Source organism: Epinephelus fuscoguttatus, linkage group LG3 (genome assembly GCF_011397635.1).
Source record: "Epinephelus fuscoguttatus linkage group LG3, E.fuscoguttatus.final_Chr_v1".
In the NCBI taxonomy this organism is placed as follows: domain Eukaryota; kingdom Metazoa; phylum Chordata; class Actinopteri; order Perciformes; family Serranidae; genus Epinephelus; species Epinephelus fuscoguttatus.
Window position 1 is genome coordinate 12,135,257 of NC_064754.1, and position 19,287 is coordinate 12,154,543.

General features: G+C 40.3%; 3 protein-coding genes across 5 annotated transcripts in view; 1 reads left to right on the forward strand and 2 right to left on the reverse strand.

Annotated features, from left to right (window-relative positions):
- The window catches only part of LOC125886103 (zinc finger protein 638-like), a 34,147-nt gene extending 31,129 nt beyond the window's left edge, over nt 1-3,018 (reverse strand). The window contains exons 1-2 of one of the 2 annotated variants that reach the window (XM_049572049.1): nt 2,997-3,018; nt 2,792-2,871 (exon numbers count right to left, since the gene is read on the reverse strand). In XM_049572049.1, coding sequence (XP_049428006.1) covers nt 2,792-2,859 — 68 coding nt within the window. In that variant the 5' untranslated portion in view covers nt 2,860-2,871; nt 2,997-3,018. Of the gene's footprint in view, nt 1-2,791 lie in introns of both variants that reach the window. The other variant, XM_049572050.1, reaches the window with a different exon arrangement.
- A 5,625-nt stretch (nt 3,019-8,643) lies between these two features.
- Nucleotides 8,644-12,823, forward strand: LOC125883370 (kelch-like protein 10). The gene is made up of 5 exons (XM_049567591.1): nt 8,644-8,795; nt 9,355-9,838; nt 11,192-11,809; nt 12,124-12,273; nt 12,455-12,823. The coding sequence occupies exons 1-5, from the start codon at nt 8,644-8,646 to the stop codon at nt 12,821-12,823; spliced, it is 1,773 nt and encodes a 590-aa protein (XP_049423548.1).
- Nucleotides 12,824-13,133: 310 nt separating this feature from the next.
- LOC125886111 (CD209 antigen-like protein E) lies at nt 13,134-17,938 on the reverse strand. Of its 2 annotated transcripts, XM_049572059.1 has the most exons (5): nt 17,800-17,938; nt 17,549-17,656; nt 16,155-16,312; nt 15,810-15,913; nt 13,135-13,414 (listed from the first exon to the last, which is right to left on the reverse strand). In XM_049572059.1, the coding sequence occupies exons 1-5, from the start codon at nt 17,912-17,914 to the stop codon at nt 13,276-13,278; spliced, it is 624 nt and encodes a 207-aa protein (XP_049428016.1). In that variant the 5' UTR covers nt 17,915-17,938; the 3' UTR covers nt 13,135-13,275. The 2 variants fall into 2 exon arrangements, with proteins under 2 accessions (XP_049428017.1, XP_049428016.1); XM_049572060.1 differs by lacking the exon at nt 17,549-17,656 and having other exon boundaries at nt 13,134-13,414.
- Nucleotides 17,939-19,287: the final 1,349 nt, after the last annotated feature.

Consider the following 19,287-nt stretch of genomic DNA (forward strand, 5'->3'; position numbering starts at 1 on the left):
TTCATTTGCTCACACCACTGTGTTAAGCCTGTATTGTAACAAGATTACTTATGCTCCATGCAAACAGCATAATATAATTCCATGTCTGAATGAAACTCGCAGGGATTATTTGTGTGCAGCTGTGTTTTCAACTCCAGTCATCAACAAAAGATGATCTAATGATTTACATGCTGAAATGACACCCCACGCCACCTGATCACATAGTCAGTGAGAGACTGGCTGACCCACAAAATATATTGCTGACTTCAGCTGATAAGGGATATCTATATGTCCACTTGGAGGAGGCATGATTAACTGGGAGAAGAAGTATAACATTATCTTCCTTTACTGTAGAGGATGGCAGCAGTTAAGTACAGTCTGTTGAATGCTCTAACAACAGTGCAGATTAACTTTTCAAGTCCACACCAAAGCGCTCACAACAACAGCATGTAGCCTACAAAGCAGAATTAGAAAACTGCCACCTTAACTATTATCTATATATCATTATTATCTTAGATGGCAGGCATACTACATAACATGGGGCAAAGGGACATTAATAGTAGCAGTACTACACTATAATATAAAAGCAAAGTATAAAGTGTTGCTGTATTTATTATTTATTAGAAAACTATTTTTTTACTTGGATGATACGCATACAGCTCATAATGAATACACTACACGGGGCATCTGGTGCGGCAGCCATGGGTTTGGTTCTGGCATGCGGTCCTTTGCTGCATGTCGTCCTCTCTCTCTCTCTCTCTCTCTCTCTCTCTACCCCTTTCACACTTAGACTGTTATGTCCAATAAAGACAAAAAGCAATCCCCAAAAAAAAAAAATCTAAAATGTACATTACTAGTCCATACCCACTGAGTACAGCATACCATACCATGACTTAGTCATACCAAAAATTAGAAAAAAAACAACAACATTTGGCCACAGGGGGAGCCACAGCGATTGGTCGCATTTCAGCCATTTTTAAGCATTTTTCTGTTGTTATAGTGCCACCCAGTTGCCAATTAGAGTTAAATTTCTCCAGTCACCTTGAGGCATCCTGTTCTACATATCTACCAAGTTTAGTTAAAATTGATATGAGGTTAGGCCTAGATAAGAAATTAGCTCTGTAGCGCCCCCATTTTGTTTGATGGGGTCAATAATGGAGGGGTCCCCTCAGATTATGTGTGGTCATATGCCTACAAAGTTGTGTGGTGATCGGTGAAACCCTTGAGATGTTCTACACCTTTATGTGATGAGCCACGTCCTCCACAATATTCATTGCCTTATAGAAGCTCAGTTTGAGTAAGTTTTCTCTTCTGCCAAGAGGGAACTTTAGATATTGGTCCCTAGATTATGTTCACCCAGTTTCATGCAAATCGGTCAAACAAAAGCAGGAAATGAAGGAGGACCCCACCCTCCCTGGCTTCATATGTGTCCCTCCTAATGCTCAAATGAAACCTACACCTTTGGCTGCCATCTATCGCGTGCTGTGAGGCTGTAACAGAAACGTGTCATGGCTTCTCATGGGATGTGGTGGCTAGAGCAAGCCAAACCTGACCCATGTAAAAAAAACCTCTGCATTAGAGTGTTGAATTTATGTCTGTGCAGAAATATTTTGATTGCAATTATCAAGGTAATTAACAAGGTAACCAGACAAATTTAGAGTTTGCGTACTGACCATTACTATGAGACACTCAAGGTTTGGCCGAGGTTTGTGTCTCGCTGAAGTCCAGGGATGTTGTTACAGCTTGTGTTCAGCCAACAACAAGCATTATCTGATACCAGGTTGAAATTAGAGGCGACATTAACATCGTAGCTTCTTCAGGTGACAAATATTTTACTGCCGCTGACAATCAGCATTGAAGTGTGTGTGTGCATATGTGTGACAGAGGATCAGAGAGAGAATGTTAAAGCATGCTGACAAGCAGAGGCTTATGGGATAAACCTTCGAGATTGTAGCTGTCTGCACCGCGTGAAAAATGACTCCTCTCCGACAAAAACATGGAAATGATACGGAGCACAGCTGGAGTCATGCTATACACATCCATTAACACCTAACTGCAAACAAAACACAAACTGACAGGTGTAAACGCTTCGTAGCAAAAACACTAGTCAAGACTGTTGATTTGTGTTTTCTCTCACTGCTGTCATGATAAATGTTCTGTCCACAGCTGCACTGATTGACATACAGTGACCTTAAAGGTGTGTTGTGGATCTTTTCACTGGTGGAATTTCAAAAAAGCAGCTTTCATACTTTTTGACTCCTGATTTTATTCTTGCCTATAGTAACTGTATCTTAAATTGTACTTATTTTACTTTCATGTTAAATCATCAACATTTTGATGCCACCATTTCACACCCAATTTAGTCTGCTCGAGTGGACTGTCTGAATTTTATATCTATTGACAAATCCATTTCCAAAATATCCATTAATACAGCTTGAAGTTTTTAAATTGGGATTTTCAAAACTTCACTAATCATTAAAAAAGATGGACAAGGGTTAGATAAGTAGCATGCATGAAGAGCAACATGCAAAAGTGGTAGTGGGTTAGAATAATGGGTGAGAGGGATGAGTACAGACTAATCTATGGGAAAAGTGGTGAAATAACCAGCACTCCAAATGCAAACACATCCTCTTTATCAATAACATCTCTGAGTGGCTTTCTGTTTTATTTCATGCTAGTAAAAAGGGTGAACAGGCACAAAAGGACAGACAGATTAATACTTATCTCCAAACTTTAGACACACAAGAGGCTACTGACTTTATTTTCCTAAACTGTCCGTGACTTGCTCCTCTCACCTAACCCCGTTACTCACTGATGAGCTGCTTTTGTGAGGTTAACGCTGGTCCTCTGACCTCGCTTCTTCTTGCTGGTCTTCTGCATCTCCAGAGCACTCTGGAAACCCAGATCACCTCCTTCAGAAATCCAGTGAATACAGATTGAAATGATGGATGGAAATGACAAACGAAAAGGCCCGAGACTGAAGAGCAAAAGACAGGAATAATCCAAAAGTGTGAGACCTTCGGAGGCCTGACTCCACCATCTGCAAAGTCCCAACAAAGACACAAAAAGATTTTTTCTGGTGCTGAACACTATTCCATGTGCAGCCAGCACAGTAGTTTGAAATGTTCTGACTGGCTCCCTCTCTTTTTCCCTCCTCCCTCTCTGACATTCACACACACATACAACGTTACCCCCTTCTCCCTGTATCAGACAGACGTGCTGAACCAGTGTGAGGAATTTTTACTGTCGGAAATGCATACCTAAAGAAATAGTTCACCTACAAATGAAAAGCATTAAACAGCACTTCAAATCTGGTATCATAGTAAGTAGAACAAACAGGTTTAAACTATCATATGGATTAGCTCATAGATTACAATATCACAATAACCATACATTTGAACTTCTACATTCTTTAAACTGTACTCACCTCTTGGTAATATTTTTAATTTCAGTCAGTCATGTGGAGCAGCATCCAGGGTTAGCCCTCTTTTATGGTATGGATGGCAGGAATTACTGGGTCACAAGCCACAGCTTCAGAGTCTCCAGTTACATCAGACCGCTGATTCAGAGAGGGACTGGTGAAGCGTTGGGGGACAGTGACAGGGAAGATGAGTTGGGATGATGTAAGAAGATAGATCGACATGTAAGAGGAAAGAGGAGTAGTGTGTTCTTTGGAGGGGAGTGAGAGGGGAAGGAGGGAACACCCCAAGATGATCATAACGAGCAATTACATAATGAAAACAATATTAGGTGCATTAATGTTGGGGTAGAACATGCTCTGGCACAGCACAGGCCAGCATTTTGTTTTGTTGGCTTTGATTGCTACCACAGGAACTCTTGCTCTAGTTTATTTTTGCTTTTGTATCCATCAGAAATCATTCTTTCTGTCTCAAACATCACAAAAGAGCAAAGAGGAACAGTTGTCATAAGTAGATGCACATGAAATAGGGGGTTAATTTCTTGCATTTTGGTCAATTATTATGCGCCAGTTTGTGCCTTTTCTGCATTAAATTCATGGTTGAAATGTCTTTAATTTTGTCAAACAAAAGCCCCCTGCTACTCTCAGGTTTTATTTGTTTTCTCCTGAAATCTATGCCTATGAGTAAATGCTCCAAAATCTCCAAAATCAGGTCCTCTCTCTCTCAACATGATCTTGAGAAGGTCATCCGTGCTTTCATTTCTTCACGGTAAGATTACAGCAACACAGCGTAGTCAGGGCTGAGCCAAAAAGCCATCTCATGGCTTCAGCTAGTGCAAAAGCTGCTTGGCTTTTAATTAGTTGCCAACTTTGCTGATCTGCTTCAGTGAGAGTATATTATCTTTATGTCATTTTTTTGTTCTTTGTATTTTCTTAAAATTGCCTCATTTTATCTGCCCCTCAATTCTTCTGTTTTAAATCCAGGATCAACTGTGTAAAGCACTTGGTGACTTTGTTTTGAAAAGCACTTTATAAATAAAGTGTATTATTTATTGTTATTATGCTTACCAATACAGAAAGACACTTCTGATTTGTTTTAATGTTTCACTTTTAAAGTTGAGGGTCTTGAGAGACACAGATTAATTAAAGGAACGATCAAAATCAAAGCACCCCAGGCCGAGATATTGGTGGTGCGACTATACCGGCAGGAAACGCAGCAATGGGTTGCTACAAAACTCCCATGTTTGGTGCCAAAAAAGCCACTGGAAACACAGCAATCACTCACCAAATCACAACTGTTTCTGTGATCCAGCAGTATTCAGAGCTCATAAACTGTGTCACTTTCGAAACACTGATATGATATGTGCAAAACATGCAAATGTAAAGGATTATAAGTGCAACTGACAACATTTTCTTCCGGCAACTGGGCGGCAAGAAGACCAGATACTACATTTCCCATAATACACTCAATAGTGTCTCTCACTAGACAATAAAATATGCTATAGAATAGGCTATATTACACTCCTCGTGACATGTGTCACCTTTAAAAGGTCTGTTCACCAAAATCACTAGAAACTGCTTTTTCACTTCGCACAAATATTTTGGGGTTGATTGCAGAATTGCTGAACGGTCAGTGAACTGAAAAATTACATTTGGAAACAATTTCCCAAATACAGTGAATAAATCATAAACAGTTTTTGTATTTCTTCAGAAAAATGTAGTTGCAGTGAAAACTTACAGTGAGCTCTGCCAGAGCAAACACAACATTGTTTCTGCAAAGACATCTTGCCAGGCAAGTTTTTCAGTGCTTTGAGCAGCACAAATTAAATTCCATTCACGTTCTCTGTCTTAGTCTTACAGTCCAACGTTCAGAGATAGTATCTCTAACCTAGGCATGTAAAACCAAAACAGTCAGCGTGGCTTGACAGCACTGATGTTATAGGAATAGTGTGACACAAAATATGTTTGCTCTGTGACCCCCTTTGACTCTTTAGGAGCAAAGGGCAGCCACAGGTCAATGTGTCTGTCAAAGGCAGTGACATTCCTGACAGGAGCCATTCCAATATGCAACATGTCTTTTTGGTGGGAGACCTGGAGAAAACCCACGGAAACATAGGAGAAGAATGCAGAATAAAAGGAGGAAATAAATGGTGACATTCAAACGTGTTACTGTAAAAAAGTCATAGTATGTGTGTGTGTACTTTTTTTAAAAATATTTTTTAGGGCTTTTCTTGCCTTTATTTGACAGGACAGATATAGCGTGGAAAGGGGAGCGAGAGTGGGGATGACATGCAGAAAAAGGCCGTGGGTTGGAACCAAATCTGCGGCTGCTGCAGCAAGGACACAGCCTCTGTACATGGGGTGCCCACGCTACCAGGTGAGCTCGTGAGTGCCCTGAATGTACTTGTACTCTTTTAGAATTTTTAAAAATTGGTACTTCTATTTTTACTTAATGACTTTTTATCACAAGTGCTGAACCTTGCTACATTTTAGGTCACTTCTTTGTATTCCCTAACCTTCAAAAAAATGAAGTAACGTATTCTCTTACTAGGGAATACTTTACTTTTATCTAAGTGCATTTTATTTGAGTATGCTATTCTGCTTATACTTATTATCTTTACTTTCTAGTCCTATGAATAAAAATTGCTGATATTGTTTTAATGTATGTAAATGATTGTGTGCTGTAAGCTGGCCTGTGTGTGTCCCAAAGCGTGTGTGTGTGTCCTAAGCAAACCACAGAGTGACAGGTGTTGATTAACATGAGTGATCATGCTTCCATTTCTGCTCAGGCGAAAAATGCAAAACCCTGAGCAGCATGAAATTCCATCTGTGACCATGAGTGTGTGTTAGCGTTTGTGCATGTGTGTGTGTGTCCGTGAGGTGAAAAGTGTAGCTGAGCTTAGTGTAACATGCACAAACATTTTAACAACTCCCCCCCCATTTATCAACTCATTCACTCTCCTCTGGTCATTTACAGCATCTCAGATTATCAGCCTCCTGCAACAGCATGAATTAAAACTTAATTTAAATTGATTTAATTAATCCTTCATTTGAAATTAATTAAAAAAACACTCAGTTTGGTCAAAGACTTTCTCTTTTATTTACACATCGTATTGAAATATTAAGCAAAACCCCTCCAAAGAGGCAAAAACCAAACCCCTTAAATGAGTATTAACTGATGGTTTAGCCACTTGACGGCAACATAACAAGCTGTAAACACAACATTAATTTATTATCACAGTTCGAAACTGTCACTATGGCAAAAGTAGTGAGTGAGTTTGGACAGAAGTGTAGACGTGATACAAAAATTTTCTTTGATCATGAAGCCCAATCTTACTGAACATCCTCTGGTTTATCAGTGAAGTGTATGAACTACACTGCAGACTGGAGTCTTCACTAACAGAACACATTACATAAAATGAGTTATTTATAAATTGCACACATAAAAACACATCATATCTGCTGACAGATGGATTACAGTGTGTTATATGCATTTGTTAATTATTAATACAATGCTTATGAAGTGTTACCCACAGGAGTAAAGCAAACCAGTCTGGAAAAAGATGGTAATGTCTCCACTTGTTTCCTCTCTTCTCTCACTGTGACACCTGGTGTGTTCATTTATTTTTAAATGGGTTTCACCCTAAACAGTGCAACTGACATTCAAAAGTGGCACTGATTATTTTCCCAGCACATCTATCACAATGAACATATGAGCAAGCCAAACTCAGGAAAAGCTTACAATTGAATCATAAGTGAAGCACCCGTGGGGGCGTTAGGACGGCCGCTCCAGGACCCCCTCCGGGTAGGGGCCCTCTGACAGACCTTGTACAATTGTAATTTGTACAATCATTTTAATATGTAACTACAGCTCCACTCTGTGGTAGATTTGATCGGTGCAGCTAATACAAAATATTTTGTCAAGGCTGCTGTCTTTTATTGATTTTGGTATGAAATATGTGGCCAGGAATTTTCTCGTTCTGGGTTTTGCTCTGTCATAATTGCATCGTGGTCAAAAGACAGGCAGGGATTTTTTTTTTTTCTTTTCTGGCAGCTGCAACATGGCCATTTGAGGGCTCACATGCTGTCCCAACGTACGCTCAATCGAGAGCAGAGCAGTTGTAATGAAGAACTAAACGGCAAACTTAAATGTGGTAGCCATATGTATAGCATCACAGATTCAACCACTAATGCAGCTGTAGTCTGAGCACTAACCATCTCTACAGCCGCAGCCTTTCCCAGGACAGCCGGGCGGAGCAGCTGCAGCTGTGTATACAGACAGTGGATGCTACTGTCAGAGTTCAGCCTTTTAAAAGGAGGAATGAGCAATAAATATGTCATGTAACTTTACACGATGTAACCGACAAGCGTAATTGTTTCTTTTACACTCGGTCAAGTGGTACCTGTAAAGATGGAGATCTTAGGAATGTACTTACTCCTCTGCCCTTAAATTTATTACTCTTGAAAAAGTCTTATTGTCATCCGAAAGAACTAGTGCATCTCCCTGGCCTAATTGCTCAGTTCACTCAGTCAATCAGTCTCAATCAAAGAACCTGCTGCCCCCACTTCCACAACACATTTTCACTCCCAACTCATTCGATGAGCAATATGTCCTATTTGTTGCAAGATATGTTTTGGGGCGCCCATTAACTCACCAAGTAGAGCAGGTGTCCCATGTACAAAGACTATGCTGGCTACAGCCACAGGTTTGGTTCCAACCAATGGCCTTTTGCTGCACGTCATCCCCTCTCTCTGTCTTCTTTTCATGCTTTCTGTTCTGTCAAATACAGGCAAAAAATATATATATTTTGTTGTATCTGTGCTCACCTCTGCCTCTGACAAACCCATAAACCTTTCTGTGTGCATCTATAAGCAAAATGATACAAATGTACAGTGTGGGTTAGCATATATGCAAAACACAGCCACAGTTATGATCTTTTTGACACTTTAATGAAACATTGTCGACCTACTATTGGAGCAATATACTGTAAAGCAAAGACTAAATTGTATAATGAAATAATGCATAGGTTAATGTGTTCATGTAAATCAGACAGTCTACAGGTTGGCAGTTTATCAGCCATGATGTCATAAGAACCCATTCTAGAGCAGAATGGCGGGTCTAGAACTCTAGAACCTCTTTGACGCCTGAAAGTCTTGAAATAGCCCCTCAGCTCATCAGAACATTTCAGACTCACAAGTCAAACCGACCAACAAACACAGAGAAAGCCCTCTCCAAAAAAAACAAGATGAGTGACCACAGCGAATCTTCACACGAGTCAAGCTCAGTGTTTGATAAGCTCCGTCAGGAGGGAGACTTTTGTGATGCAGTCATAAAAGTCAAGGATGCTGAATTTCAAGTCCACAAGGTCGTCCTGTGTAATTGCAGCCCATATTTCCTGTGAGTATCTGATAAAAAAAAATATATACAGCAGTCACAGTAATGAATTGATTTGATTTATGGAGCATTTGTGATAAAACAAGTTTGACATAGAGAGGAGAACATACAGAAATTATTTTAAAGGATAGTTAAAAACTCAAAAGTTAACTAATGGTGCGCATTTCTAGTCTTCACAAAGTCAATGTAGTTTCAGTTTACAGTTCAACTGAAGGTTCTCATTGCCAATCAGATGTTTGCAACTAAAAATCGTCAGTGTTCTTCAACTTAATACTAAAAAAAAAAGAACATTTTCACACGATGTGTTAGTTATTCAACTGATTTTATGACTTAGGTGACAACTTGGGTGAGCAAAGTTGCAACAAGACTCTAAATGTATCCAGACTATTATAATGTTTGTGCCTTAGGTGTGTAATTTAGTGCACTGAGTTCATCTGATCTGATATTTCACTCTTGCTGCTGTTTTGAAACATTTTTTTTATTGGTATCAGTGTAAAGATGAGAAGAAAAAGCTAAATACAGCTTATTTTCAATCCTCTTCTGTCTTCATGCTGTCCCACAGAGCTCTCTTCAGACGCTGGGCAACTCCAGACCAAAAGGTCTTTGACATATCGGGCGTGTCTCCTGACATGATGCAGTTCATCATTGAGTTTGCGTACACCGGCTCTGTTTCTGTGACGGAGGACAACGTACAGGAGCTGATGCTGGCAGCCGATCAGCTCAACATAATGGGCGTTGTGCAAACTTGCTGCGACTTCTTGGGAGAGCGGCTTTGCACCCAGAACTGCATTGGCATCTTTCAGTTCACCTTCATCTGCTTCCACACCAGACTGCGGGCCAAGGCCTACAACTTCATCATTGATCACTTTGAGGAGGTTGTTTTCACTCAAGAGTTCCTGCAGCTCTCTGCGCAGGAACTCACTGACCTCCTTGAAAGACAGGACATCAATGTGAGAAAAGAAAGCACTGTGTTTGAGGCCATCCTTCGTTGGATCGCCCACATGCCTGAAGAGCGAAACAGTCACATCGCTGTGCTCCTGTCTAAGGTATGACACCTGTCTGTCACTACATATATTTTTGATCTACATCTTCAACATGTGGCCGATGGTGTTTTCCTGACTACAATAATGAAAACTGTAACGTCACTTTAGTCAAATTTAATTCAATCAAACTAAGATCTGTAAGATTGAAGTCATATTGACTGAGAGGTATTTTTTTTGGTGACTGACATCCTGCATCATCGGCACTAAATGATCCCACATGGGGAAATCAGATTGTGCAGACTGACAGCAAGTCATGCTGCACTTTACTGCACCTTTTAGGTTTACCTGTCTTTATCATTAATAGTCCAGAACATATTCTGTTAGAAAAAGCAGAGAAACATTAAACTAGAGAAACATTAAGATCAGACAGTTGTCTGATCTTAATGTTTCTCTAGTTTTGCCCATGTGCTGGTGCACACATGATGATTTGGCATGGACATACACTATACATCACTTACAGAAATCTAGAGATTACTCAAAGCTTCACCTGGTTACTTTTATGAAAAAAAAAGTTTGTGTCACATTTGCCGAAACTGTCACTATATTCGGAAAAAAACCAAACATGTCACTCCTCTTCCTTCTGCTTCCAATGGCATTTGCTACAATCTACCACAGTTTGCCAAAAACAACCAATCAGGGCAGAGGAGTCTGTAACGCAGCTGTCAATCATATCAATTACTGTTCATAAGCAGCGGTCAAACTAGACAGATCAAATATGAATCAAGCTTCTGTTACTGCATTGCCTATTTCTCACCTCAGATGTTTTCAGAAACATACTTCAGTGCACTGTTTAGCTGTAAAATGAGATGGTTGGTCTGGCTTGTGGGCAGTGCTTGGTACTCCGGTCTATGGTATCCAACATGGATGGAGTGTGAACACACTCATTTTACAGCTAAACAGTACACTAAAATATGTTTCTAAATAAACATTTGAGGTGAGAACTAGGCAATGCAGTAACAGAATCTTAATTCATATTTGATCAACGCTGCCTAATTTGACACTTTTACTGCAGTTCATGAGCAATGATTGGCATGATTGACAGCTGCGTTACAGACTCCTCGGCCCTGATTGGTTGTTTTAGGTGCGTTGTGATAGATTGTAGCAAATGCCATTAAAGGCATTTTCACAGACTATCTGTCTGACTGTGAGACTGTATTTCTGTGTGTGTGACAAAGTAATTTTCATTTAAATGACCAACTGCAGCTTTTGAGTTTCACATGTTTAAAACTTTGGGAGGCAGAATAAATGAGTTAAATGTCATGAGAATTTAACATAATTATAAAATGGCAACAGAGGTCTGGACACAAGTGCTACAGTTCATTAACCTCAAGATTCTGTCCTGTTTTGTCCTTGTAGGTCCGACTGGCCTTGCTGAGTCTAGACTACCTGCAGCTGAACGTGATGGCCAATGAGCTGGTGACAAACAACGCCATGTGCCTGTCCATGGTCAGAGAAGCTCATGACATCGTTGATCACTTCGGGGGAAACAGGGCCATTCTGTTTCATCTCTGCAGCCCCCTTGTCCGTCCTCGCCTGCCTAAAGCCATCCTGTTGGCCATTGGAGGCTGGAGCGGCAGCAATCCAACAAATGCCATTGAGGCATATGATATCCGCACTGACAACTGGATCAACGTGACAAACTATGATGAACGTTCCCGTGCCTATCACGGTACCGTCTTCCTCAATGGGGATGTCTACTGTGTTGGTGGCTTTGACAGGGCGGAGCATTTCAACAGCGTGCGCAGGTTCAGTCTGAGCTCACGCACCTGGCATGAGGTGGCACCCATGTACTACCGCCGCTGCTATGTGAGCGTCACTGTGCTGAATGGGTGCATCTATGCCATGGGAGGTTATGATGGGTACACACGACAGAGCACTGCCGAACGCTACACTCCCGAGACCAACCAGTGGAGTCTTATCGCATCCATGCACGAGAGCAGGAGCGATGCCAGCTGCACAACACTCCACAACAAGGTAGGTGATTTGAAACCGATCTCTGTGAACTGCAGGCAAACTGTCATACTAAGCACAGCTAATATCTGATCACAGTATAAGTAGACGTACTGTATATATAACATTTTCTCTTTGGTGGTAAGGTAACATTGCACGTTTAATTTATCCTTCCAGTTTATTTCTCAGTTAGACGATAAGATTCCTCACTAGATGCCTCGTCTCAGCTGTAATTCACTCATTATCTTGCAGAAGTGTAGAAATAATGCTGTTATTTTTTTACCAGTTGAAGTCAAGAAAAATGCTCAATCACTAAAAACCCTTTCTATTCTCCCCAGATTTACATCTGTGGTGGTTTCAATGGGCATGACTGCCTGCAAACGGCTGAATGTTACCACCCAGAGACCAACCAGTGGACAATGATCGGCCTCATGACCTCCCAGCGCAGTGGAGTTGGCGTCACTGCATATGCAGACCATGTCTTTGCAGTAAGTCCACGAAGCTCAGCTGATGCTCCCATAACATACAAACTGTGTGAGGTGTTCAAAGATTTGGTCAGCAGTTAGATTTAACTCATAGACGCTTTAAGGGCAGGCGTTCTTTCTTTGACAAACTGCTTCCATCTCCATTTCAAACATTTGAGACTTTATTGTACTTTTCCTCCCAAAGGTTGGTGGCTTTGATGGCTCTGCCCGTCTGCGCAGCGCTGAGGCATACAACCCCCGCACCAACACCTGGCATGAGGTGTCCGTGATGGTGACTCCCCGCAGCAACTTCGGCATCGCAGTGCTTGAAGATCTGCTCTTTGTTGTCGGGGGCTTCAACGGCCACTCAACCACCTATAATGTCGAGTACTACGACGCAGCAACTAATGAGTGGCATGTGGCCTGTGACATGGACATTAACCGCAGCGCTGTTAGTTGCTGTGTGGTGTCTGAACTCGACAACATGGTTGCCTACGTTTCACCTCGTGACGCCCTGCCATTTGTAGATTCGGAGGATGAGTGTGCTGAGTTTGAGTCAGGAGACTCTGACTGACCCACTCTGGCAAGACTTGAACATCATACAATGAAATAAATTTCCTTGAGCATTTAACTACTGTTGCTCCTGACATTTCTCTTTTCACATTGAGTATGAGAATGCTCAGTGAGAAGGTTACTGTGTGCAGCCTGCAGACACAGTAACCAAACTATGAAACTTAACTGTTGATTGTTATCTGGTAAGTGTGTATGCAGTGTGCAGTGTTGGACTGTTTGGATTTTCCATGGCACATCTTATCCTTCCCAAATTGAGTGTGTCAGTTAAATACTCTAGCCACAGACACAACTTTAATTCCCTTTGCTAGTGACATCACCTTGTCGCTCAACAAAGCACTCCTGCTGGTCACTCTGTGGTTATGTTTTATTTTTACATCAACTACAAACACAAACAGAACTAGTTACAGCGAAAGAAGGCGAGCAGCACACACATCCATACAGTTTAAGCTACCGTTACATTGTCTCACAGATCCACTGGCTTCTGGCACTACAGTTGAAGTCGTTTAAGCCAATGAAATCCGTCATTGTGCGAATGTCACCACAGTCTTCTCCTCCAAACGCACCATCGGGCTGCCCAGGGGCCCAATTTAACCTACAGACACATGGAAAGAACACATGACAGAACCTTAACACTAGCTTTTTTCCCCACCAGGGACAGCTTTGCACTTAATGTTAATTATAGTTACTGTTCTTTTTCTGTACATAGTATTTTTGATCATTTTGGTTGAAAGTGTGCTGCATCTTGGACCAAACCCAGCATTATTGAAGGGTGTGGAAAGTGATGTCACAGGGCACAGACACACTCTGTAGTAGGGGAGACCAGGGATGGTTGTAACATTTTTGACATTTCTGTCTGTAACTCGGGTCTCTTTTAAGCCAGTGCATTAAAAATGGGATACAAACTAGTTACATGTGTCAGCTATTAAATGGTGTAGTTGCTGTCTCTGCAACACAAACAGAAAATCCATGGTTTAGTCTCAAACACAAGGAGTGAAATGTTACAATCTACCCCATAGTCTGGGTTAGTTGTAATGGACCATGGAGTGAAATGTAAAATTATGAAAAGAGGGTATGACAAGAACTTCAGATACTGAAAATTTTGTATTTAACACTTACATAATTGGTGTGTGTGTGTGTGTGTGTGTGTGTGTGTGTGTGTGTGTGTGTGTGTTACACCAATATTTGAACATGATATTAAAACTAAACAAATTCTGCAAACGTGCTCCAGCTTCAAAACTTGAACATCTGTCTCTCTGTGTGTCCTACACTAGCATTTATACACAGCTATAAAACTGAACAAAATGCACAAATATGCAACAGAATCAACAAGTGAACATTAGTGTGTGTGTGTGTGTGTGCGCGCGCCAAGTATTTTAGTCACTATCACCATTGGAGTCACAGTGGTGGCAAATGTATGGCCCTCCTGGAGTGCAGGCTTTGTGGGCCCACAGAATACAGGCTGTACACTGAACCCAAACTTCTTTTGGTTTTGAGTTTTTTAAGTGTTCCATGCACACAATGCAAAGTGTCATCATCATCTGAGGAATCTGTGTCCTGTGGCACGATGTTATGCATTTTCTGTTTTTTCTTTCCTGATGTTTTCTTTGACAGCCTGGGTCGTTGTTGGTTTGTGCGAGTTGATTTGTCTTATTTCTTGACCCATACTGATGTTGTTACAACTAACCCAGACTGCTGTAGCCATGAACTCACTTGTCTTACAGACCAACAACTAAATCATTATCACTAACAACTTGCATGGAAAATATCTACACAAACACATAATTAACATGATTTAAGTTTGATGAGTTTATGTACAAAGGAGGCAATGCTATTACAAAAAGAAATGAAGTGGAAAAAAATACTTTCTTTCCTCAAAATGAGTTTTTCCCCTCTAAAATTAGCTGTGTTTGCCACCAGGTACTACTTCCCCACATGTGGAGTAAGGACTAAACTGAGCATGTGCAGAGTGAATCAGATGATTTGTAACTTGTTCCTGATTGGATAAATTGAAAGTGTTACAACTAACCCATGTTACAACCATCCCCGGTCTCCCCTACACTTCATCTACTGCAGCAAAGATGAGAAGATAAACAACTGGAGGTCAGCAAAATCACACTTTTAAACTGTTGCTATGCTTGAAATCACCCCTTGATAAGCAGCAATGTTTCTGCAAAAAACACAACTGCTTTTTTGGCACTACCCTGGCAACAAAACACCAAGCTCAAGCATCAACCGACCAATGGGTTCATTGCAAAGTCGAGGGCCTTGAGAGACACAGATTAATAAAAGCAAAGGTCAAAAGCACTGAAAAAGTTTAAAACCTTGTTTGGATCAAGCTCCAAAAACTTTACTTTTCTGCAAACCACAGATACATTACATTATTAGATTTGGACATGAAAAAAAAAACTTGAATGCTTAAAATACCCCGAAGTGGGGGCAAAACTGCTGCTGGAGAAGCAGCGATGTCTTGGTAAAAAGCAACTGCTTTTCGTGGCGCTATCCAGAGGTGGAAAAACAGTGAAGGAATGCTACAAACACCTGTTTGGTGCCTAAAAATCTGCTGGAAACGCAATAATGACTCACTAAAAAATAACTGGTTCTGCTGATATCGAACAGTGGTCTGCAGCTTGGTGGGCATCTCGTCAAAGTGACACACCATCCACCATCCCCTATAACATATTCCTGGTTTGCAGAAACGTACAATGCAAACATTTCCTTCTTGCCACTGGGCTGTGTTTTCCTTCCTTTCTCTGTTTCTCCATTAAATCAGTTACTTGCCATGGCAACAGACAGTATTTTGCACAGCTACAGTATCCTATCCACCACTGAAAACTGTGGAGTTAATGATCATCATTTATCGTAATAATGCCACCACTCGACAATGCCTAATATTTTATTGTGACTAAAGTATCGTGATAATATCGTTTCATGGATCCTCTGGTGATTCCCAGCCCTATTAGTTACCCATATCTTTATCAGTATCTCACCCGTCTTTGTCCACTGGTGTTCCATCCACCCAGATCCAAGTCCCTTCCTTCTCCCTGTCAGTCATACCAACCCACGCTGCTGCGGTGAATCCAGTGAGGAAGGCCTGTCACAAACCAACATTCACTTAATCAGCAGGCTCAAAACACACAGGGAACTACAGCATCACACACTGTTGACCGAGATTTCTGAGATTCTGTTTTCCACAGAGCGTTTGTACAGTTTAATAATGAGATATTCTCTCAGGCTATTTATTTAAAATAAACACTTTAGATGGTTTCTCAAATCAAGAGGAAGCAAATAAGGACGCTGTAAACACGCAGTGGGGTACGAGAATATGAAGGTACCTGTTCCTGCCTGCTGTTGATGATGACCAGGTCAGCGCCTCTCTGCATGCAGTCCTGCCGGCTGTCGTCCCAGCTCCTCCCCCTCTGTGAGGAAATGTAGTAACAACTGGAGCCGAACATCAGCCAGCCCTCTGGACAGAACTCTTCCTCTGTCTCACCTCAACACAGCAACAACACAGACAGCGTGTCCCAACATCACATGTCACAACAGGGAACATATTGAACAGAACAATCTCATGATGCAACAGAGAACAGGATGCTGCAGAACACAACAAGCCACAAAGCTGCAGAGGATAGTGAGATGACTGCAGGAGAAATCTATGTCGGACTTAAACCTTTAAAAGGTCTGGAAAACATTTTACTTTTTACACTATTTCAAGAAAGACATGTATGTATTTAAAAATGTGATATCTCAATTCTGCAACAGAAATTAAATTCCCTTGACCATGATTTATATTGCTGTGAAGGCAGACATTTCAAAAGCTGAGTGGACAAAACAAAGCTATATTCATGGCAACATACCTCTACAGGTAAATAGGGATTTTTTGTGATTTTAGTAACTGGCCCTTTGAGTGTTGAGTGCTTCACATGGAACGTTGTCTTGTCAATAGACAATTGTGTGATATACTGCAGAAGTACAGAAACATAATGCATTTATGTAAGAGGAAAAATCTGCTCTGTTTTTCAAGATAATTATCTAAGAATTATGAGGAAAGTCTTCATGGACAAAATTATCTGAATTAACAAGATTTTTACAGTATCAAAGAATTCTGAGAAAAAGGTATCTATGGAAAAAATAATGTTTTGTCTTTCTGGATCAGTGCGGTTATTAAAGGTAACTTGCGATACTCGAGAACAAGGAGTCAAGGAGTCTCGCGCGAGTTGCCGTGTAAACACAGCACGCCTGCAGACTAACTGACCGCGGTGAGAAATGATGCTATAAAAGTGGAGTAAATTACATCTTTTCAAGTCAATTTTGCATGCTGTGGCTTCAGGGCACTTGGATTACGACGGACGAGCCGCTCTGACGTTTTTGAAACGCATTAGCAGAGTTTTATTACATTTTCAAAATGTGGGTTCCGTGCACTTCAAATGTATGGAAAAATCCGGCTAGCTGATTTGTAATATCAGAAATGTGGACTTTCACTTTGACTCATTTGAGAAAAATAAATCAAAAGAGGAAATAAGATAAAATGTCAAATGCAATGAAGACCTTGCAAATTTAAATTAAGACTATTAAATGACTTTTTAGGTCAAATATTTGTAAAATTAAACGAGACATTTTAATACATTTAAATGACCTGCAGATAGGGAACCAAAAGAGAACAGTTAAGAGGCATTAAAAGCAAAATGAGCTGAAAGCTGCACACAGCCAGAGTCAGGTGTCTGTTTACCTTCAGCAGTGGGTTCAGTCAGAGCAAGTCTCAGAGCGATGTTGAGAACCCCTTGCAGAACACACAGCAGGGCAAAGCTCACGAGAACCACGCTGAAATGTTTTAGCTCTGCACAGCACAAACACACAGGCCAAGTTAATCACAGACTACATAAACTATTTTAACCTGCTTAATAATCATAATGTTGATACTACTTCTGTGTTAAGAGACACATTTTAAATTGAAATAACCTCACATTCTGGATTACTTACTTGGTTTTGGGGTCTTCTCTTTAGCAGCATCCTCAGGTTCAGGTTTGGGGAATTGCTGATACTCACCAACTTCAAAGCTGACACTTGCCTCATTAGATTTAAAGAATGCAGCCATTTTGAAGCAGCTGCAGTGACAAAGTGTTTTCTGTCTGCTGTTGTGCAGCACTTTTAACACTTACACCTTTTCCTGTCAGTCACAGGTCTTCCTGTCTTGTGTAGAGGAAGTATTGTCCCATCAAATGTTTCCTACATAGGCAATATTGACTTGTTAATACTCTGGCTATTTAAACACATTCATAAGAACATTTAAATTATTTATTTCATATATTTATTGTTAAAAAGTGGCATATTTCAGAGAAAATCAGTGTACGAATATTCTGATTTCATTCTTCTTGACAAAATGTTTGTTCAGAATCAGAATCAATTTTACTTTATTAATCCCTAGGTAGGAAACTGTTATCTGTTACAGTCGCTCTGACGTATATTGTAGAAAATGTTGATGAAGAGTAGTAAATGATGAAGGAGATCATAGTCAAAATGACTAAGCACTTAACTGCACCTGTTGCTGAAAATATGAGATGTTTGCTTTGTAAGAAAATGAGAAGTGTACGTCAGGACACAAGAACGGAAAGATTAAAACTAGATGTATGCTACTGTCAGATTTAACAGCTGACACATTTTAAATAATCATTTGTATTAGTGTGTATGTAGTGTCCTCACATTGACTGTCTTCCAGCAGTTAGCAAAGATATTTGTGAGACACGATAACTGACGTGTCATTCTGTGTTTTGATTTCCTAACCTTATTTCTGGGTTCAACTATCACTTGTTGGTGTGTAAAACCAATTCTTGACCAAAAGATACATGAGGAAATGCAAGAGTTGACATGATGGATGACTTGTTTGTTGAAAGCACTCTGCTATACTAAAAAAATAGTGAATGCTCCTTTGTTAGTGAAAGAATATTCTCTCCAGGCCTGTTCAAAGAAAAAGTACTTGATTGAATCATCAGTCTGTGTTCCCTGATCCCTTCATTTTACCACAGTAAAAACTCCACCTGTATCACTGCTAACTTAAACAGCGGGAAGATTTTCCACAATATTATAGAGAATTATAACACAGTAGAAATAAGAAGTACGAAAATAAGATGTAAAAATATATGTGCTTTATGCCCCAATGTTCAACACTACTATGTGTTAAATATACATTATAGTTTAAGTGAGAATACATTAGGATACTAAAAAGAACATTGCACAATTGAATAATCACTTCAGAGTATTGTGCCATTTTAATTATTGCACAGTTACTACAGTGATGCACAGAATTATAGAACTATTGTACTTTATGTCATGGTGAGAGTTTGGTAATTGAACAATCTTAATATACGTTCATACACAATAGTATTATCTGAATTTTATGTTTGCAAATTTAAAACTCAAATGACACAATTTCAGTGCAATTCTAAGCCTCACCCTGAAATTAACCTAAAC